Source organism: Dendrobates tinctorius, unplaced genomic scaffold (assembly GCF_039654945.1).
Source record: "Dendrobates tinctorius isolate UK_male_01 unplaced genomic scaffold, ASM3965494v1 ptg000124l, whole genome shotgun sequence".
Lineage (NCBI taxonomy): Eukaryota > Metazoa > Chordata > Amphibia > Anura > Dendrobatidae > Dendrobates > Dendrobates tinctorius.
The window spans coordinates 2,295,240-2,301,349 of NW_027361792.1; the positions used below are offsets into that span (position 1 = coordinate 2,295,240).

General features: G+C 47.9%; 1 protein-coding gene across 1 annotated transcript; it reads left to right on the top strand.

Annotated features, from left to right (window-relative positions):
• Positions 1-5,571, top strand: LOC141046914 (uncharacterized). The gene is made up of 2 exons (XM_073541725.1): positions 1-1,905; positions 3,639-5,571. Exons 1-2 carry the CDS (start codon positions 1,692-1,694, stop codon positions 4,682-4,684), a joined length of 1,260 nt encoding a protein of 419 aa, XP_073397826.1. The 5' UTR covers positions 1-1,691; the 3' UTR covers positions 4,685-5,571.
• The last annotated feature ends 539 nt before the right edge of the window (positions 5,572-6,110 follow it).

Sequence of the window (6,110 nt, forward strand, 5' to 3'; positions counted from 1 at the left end):
TGTTCACAAGTTCCGGTGAGCTGGATTTTCTCCTGTTTTAATGTCCTCTGTTCCAGAACTGCAGCTAGGAAAGGTGAAATTTGAATTTTACATAGAGAGTAAAATAAAAAAAATATCCCCAGCTCGTGCGCTGTGTCCACTGGTGGCAGAAATCATCTCATTATCATCAAATATCAGTATTCGGATGTCAGGTAGCGCCTCTGATATAGAGCGGGAAGCCGGTAATACAGGAGGTACTGAGAACCAGCTCCCCTCCTTCATCAGTCTCCGCGCAGTGACCTCTGCATTTGTCACAGTGCATGCCCACAACACAATCCCATAGAACTTCTAATGAATGAACTTCTATGTGACAAGTAGAAGCAGCTGCACTGATGATTTAGAAACATCCAGCATATCGGGGTTAACGTGGTTACAGGTGACAGGGAGTGGTCAGCACAGCCCCAAGGGATTCTGGGAAAGTTGTTGTTGTGTCAGGTAACTCCAGCAGAAAGAAGCAGTGTGAAGCCTCCTGTCAGACTGAACTAAGGTAAGTTGCCAAGACCAGTTCTTTCAGGGAAGTGACTGCTGGAAGCATTGAGGCAGTCAGGCCAGCCAGGAGAGATCTGAGTGTGAGAGACAGCACTGGACTCATCCCCCCTCCACCTCACTGCATGATGACGGGAGAGTGCCACTCTGTGTAAAGACACTGTGTGTGGAGAGATTTTCATATGTGGTTGCTGGAAGCATTGTACAAAGAGAACTGATTCTGTGTGATGAAAAGAAGCTGATTAAAATCTTATAATCAACCTCTGCCTGGAAGCTGCTACCTCACATGGTTAATCGTCGACCAGAGTAAAAATCCTTCAAGATTCCGAAGAACTCATGTTACTTTGCCCTGCCTCCCTATACTGAGGGTGGACATACAACATGTACTGTACAACCAGTGCTGTGTACCAGGGGTGTAACTGGAAGCGCCAGCAGGGACCCATAGCAAAAGTTCTCAATGGGGCTCTCTGCTTATCACTGCCAGGCCCTCCTACTGTGCTGGCCACACTGACAATACCTGCAAGGGGCAGCACTGCCAGAGGGCCAGGTGGCCTGCAGATATGTGACCACCCAACATCCCTGGTCCCCCTGCAGCCGTGCGCCTTGTAGGAACTTCTACATCTACAATTCCATTCTAGCGGCTAAAGGGGGTGTAGGATCTCTGCAAATTAAAGGTGAAAGGGTTTTGTCCCATGTCCACAAATGATTGTGATTGCAGGGGGGTCTGACTGCTGGGGACCCAACCTACCTAATGGAGCTCCGAAATGTCCTAATAGAGGGAAGGGGTGGTTAGAGATGGCAACAGCCTATCTTCAGCAGTCCTATAGGCAATGAATGGTGCAGTGGCAACCATTCGAGGAGGCCTTTTAAAGACCCGTACTTAGGACTCCTGAAAAAGTTGCCAAGTCTCCAAACACCATGGAAAACAAAGTTTCTGGAACATTTCTTGTATATAATGGTGAGATGCTCCGACATTTGTTAGAGCCCTATCATCTAAACACATATTTGGGGGGGGGGGGGTAGCGAAAAATAAGGGGATGGCCCAAAACATATGGAGCAAATTTTAGTGCCATTCTTTGCACACTTTAAAAGCTTCCTGGACATTCATCAAAAGTAGCCAAGTGTGAGCTTGATATCGTAGCAAACGGCAGAACTGGGCTACCACGATGGGTGCACGGGTATTTGTTCTCTTCTGCTGGCTTTGTGTTTGTTCTCTTTTACAGGAGCGTAATAGGCAGCAGTCACCTGAGCACCAGCGAGGTCACAACGACTACCGGTTACACTGTCTGGCACAAGGCCGCACACTATCCGGCCATTTGTCTTTCTGGCCTCGGTTACACATATCCACCGCTACAGGAGGCAGAAAAGGATGGGTTGCTGGTATATTTATGTTTTGTTTATGTATGAACTGTAGAAAAAAAAGTATCTTCAGCTTAATATTTCCAGTAAAGTCGCTATAGACATTGCATATTTGTTGGCAAGAGCAAAAAAAAATTGGTGGGCTGGATTTGTTAGTAAATATTTAAGGTGGCTTTCTGGAACTTTAACACTGATGAGCTTTACTTAGGATAGCTCATCGACTTCAGATCAGTGATGGTCCAACTCCCAGCACCCCTACGATCAGCTGATCGAAAGGGTCACAGAAGTGGTACATCCCTGTACATTGTATGGTGGCTGAATGGTACTGCAAGGTCTCTCCTACAAGCGGGACGGAGAAAGCTTGCAGTACCGTTCACTACCAATACACTACGTGTGGCGCTGTTCTAGTGCCCTGCGACCTCCCCCCTCAATCAGATGGAAATGCAGCTGTGTTGGAGATCAGCGCTGGACTGCCTGAATTTCCAAACTATCAGATGTCACATTGTATGTTTTAGATTGTTCTTAGTGCTGAACCGTAGATTGTTCTTAGTGCTGAACCGTAAATGCTTCACCTCTCACTGCGCCGGAGCTCTCGGTATCAGTCCTGTCTTGCTCGTTCCCACCAATACCTGCTACATTATTACATATCCCAAAGCCTGTCCAGTGCTTTCTGCACACAAAATTCCAGACGCATTCTAAGAAACATAACTTTCACCCTCAGCTTTTCTGTTCCATTTATTGAGTTCGACTAGAGGGAACGTTTTAAGGGAATTGTTTCACCTTTAGAAGAAAATGCGTGTTCCTTATAGACAAATATTTTAGATATTCAGCGACAGGTGAACAGAATGTTGCAGGGCAGAATAATGCACTGGAACTTGCTGAGACATAGTTTTCGTGCCCTGGGGGTATTGTACTTTAGACGGACCGATGTTGGTTTTCTTTTCTGACTTGTGCAGCTTCAGAGTTACAGAAACAGTCAAAATCACAACAGATGAGGCTAAAATCAAAGGCATTATGTGATAGTACATAGCGGTGTGTTATCGTAACCACAAAAGAAATAGCCCCATCGTAACTGCTTGGATGCATAAAAAATTAATATCCTATGTTTACAGGTCAAAATACTGTCACAAAGTGACCAAATAATACTGCCATAGAGTGGACAAATAATACTGTCACAGTGACCAAATAATACTGCCACAGAGTGGACAAATAATACTGTCACACAGTGACCAAATAATACTGCCACAGAGTGGACAAATAATACTGTCACACAGTGACCAAATAATACTGCCACAGAGTGGACAAATAATAGTGTCATACAGTGACCAAATAATAGTGTCATACTGTGACCAAATAATAGCGTCATACAGGGACCAAATACTGCCATAGAGTGAACAAATAATACTGTCTGTCACGCCGTCTCTGCATACTCACCCAGCCACCGCTCCCACGCCGCAGCCCCTCACCGCCCGACAGCCACGGCGGTCACCTCTGACAGGCGTGCGGCCGACGGCGTCTTTGCATGCAATGCGCATGCGCCATAGGCCGCGGCCGCGCCTCCCTTCTGCTTCTTGTGCTCCGGCTATGCCCTGACCCGGAAGGACCCCCTGACCAATGGCAGACCAGACAGGGGCATATCAGGCCGCTTCCCCGTGAGGGAGGCGCCTGATCGTTGTGTTTCCTATCACAGTGGGTCTCGATTCTTCGTGTGCTCTCTGCAGTCTCACAGTCCCGTTCTCGTGTGCTCCCTGCAGCAGCCTCACAGTCCGGCTATCCGTGTCCCCTGCTCCAGTCCTGCCGTCCTACTCCAGTCCTGCCTCCGGTGTTCCTGCTCCATCCTGCTCCAGTCCTGCCGTCCTACTCCAGTCCTGCCTCCGGTGTTCCTGCTCCAGTCCTGTCTCCGGTGTTCCTGTTCCATCCGGCTCCAGTCCTGCCGTCCTACTCCAGTCCTGCCTCCGGTGTTCCTGCTCCATCCTGCTCCAGTCCTGCCGTCCTACTCCAGTCCTGCCTCCGGTGTTCCTGCTCCATCCTGCTCCAGTCCTGCCGTCCTACTCCAGTCCTGTCTCCGGTGTTCCTGTTCCATCCGGCTCCAGTCCTGCCGTCCTACTCCAGTCCTGCCTCCGATGTTCCTGCTCCATCCTGCTCCAGTCCTGCCGTCCTACTCCAGTCCTGCCTCCGGTGTTCCTGTTCCATCCGGCTCCAGTCTTGCCGTCCTACTCCAGTCCTGCCTCCGGTATTCCTGCTCCATCCTGCTCCAGTCCTGCCGTCCTACTCCAGTCCTGCCTCCGGTGTTCCTGTTCCATCCGGCTCCAGTCCTGTCGTCCTACTCCAGTCCTGCCTCCAGTGTTCCTGTTCCATCCTGCTCCAGACCTGCCGTCCTACTCCAGTCCTGCCTCCGGTGTTCCTGGTCCTGCCGTCCTACTCCAGTCCTGCCTCTGGTGTTCCTGTTCCATCCTGCTCCAGTCCTGCCGTCCTACTCCAGTCCTGCCTCCGGTGTTCCTGTTCCATCCGGCTCCAGTCCTTCCGTCCTACTCCAGTCCTGCCTCCGGTGTTCCAGTTCCATCCTGCTCCAGTCCTTCCGTCCTCCTCTAATCCTGTCTCCTGTGTTCCTGCTCCAGCCATCCCTCCACGTTCCAGTCTACTATCTTACTCCATTCCTGTCTCCTGTGTTCCAGCTCTGTCCTGTCATCTACACTTCAGTCCCTCCACGTTCCAGTCTACGGTCTTACTCCACTCTTGTCTCCTGTGTTCCAGCTCTGTTCTGTCATCTACACTACAGTCCTACTCCAGTCCATCCTGAGCTGCCCCTCTCGGTACCGGCTACAGTGGTACTCGAACCCCTGGGCCTGCTCCTAACGGTCCCTGTATAGGGGTCGGTTCCACCTGGCAGCTCGCCCGGGGCCCCTCGGTGCCACGGCCCAGAGGGTCCACTCCTGGAGATTCCGGCTCTAGACCAGCCACTCTAACACTGTCGTACAGTGACCAAATAATACTGCCATAGAGTGGACAAATAACTGTCACACAGTGACCAAATAATACCGTCATACAGAGACCAAATAGTTCTGTCATATAATTATCAAATAATTCTGTCATATAGTAACCAAATAATACTACCATAGAGTGGGCAAATAATACTGTCAAAGAGTGACCAAATAATACTGTCATACAATGACCAAATAATAGTGTCACACAGTGACCAGATAATACTGTCACACAGTGACCGGAAGAAGCAAACGGGCGAAACGCGCGTTGGGGCGCAGGGGTCTACCACTACTGGCTGTGATCACCTTACCACCACTAATATTGTAAGTAATGTTATTGCACTAATTCCCGTTATAGCCTGAGCGGTTTACAACTATCTTTGCTTTTTGGATACCAAGTGTAAAATAAGGGATATTACAGCTGAAGACTATATATGATTATAGGGTGCACATGTGGTAAATTATTATTAATGCCATGGGCATAATATAACTGGATACCTTGTGTTATTCCTCTTCCTATGGTGTAGTGATATCCTTTCTTCATCACAATATTATATGTGCAATATTTAATTTTATTATTGTGGTTTTCAGCTGTGATGGATATTGTCCCCTTGGGGTATGTTTATTGTAATTATGGAAAAGTTGTGAATTTTATGGATTTTTTTAATGATTAAATAAACAAATGTTTGCATTCACGCCTGGTTCTCTTCTATTGGTGACAGTTTAATCATTGTTTTGTAAATTGCATATGGAAGTGCCATTTGTATAACTTGTGGACAGAAGTGGATTTATACATTTATATAGTGGGCTCTGAGACGAATCATGTGGGGGTCTCACCACTTCCTACCTTTTCCAGTTGGAAGCTATAATGTGTATACTACAAAAGCAGAACGGTGCACTGGGCCACATTGAAATAAATGGATGCCAGAAGCCATTTTTTTATGGACATGCTCCTTAGTTTTCGTTACTAGGGGGGATCCTATGCCGGGAACCACATCTATTAACTAAACGTATCGCATAACTACATTTTAAATGTGTTATTAAAGTCTCGAGGACCCGTTTATAAGCCCCATTTATAAAACTTTACAGTCTTGGATCCTGGCTCCCAGGTGTTCTGCTACTTTGAAATACGGAGAAAACATCTGTTCCCACCGATATGAAACAGAAGAGCACAAGATGTGTTCTAGAAGAAGCGCGCAGCACAGAGAGACTATTAAACTTCCTTTCAGATGGGTCACAATCTGC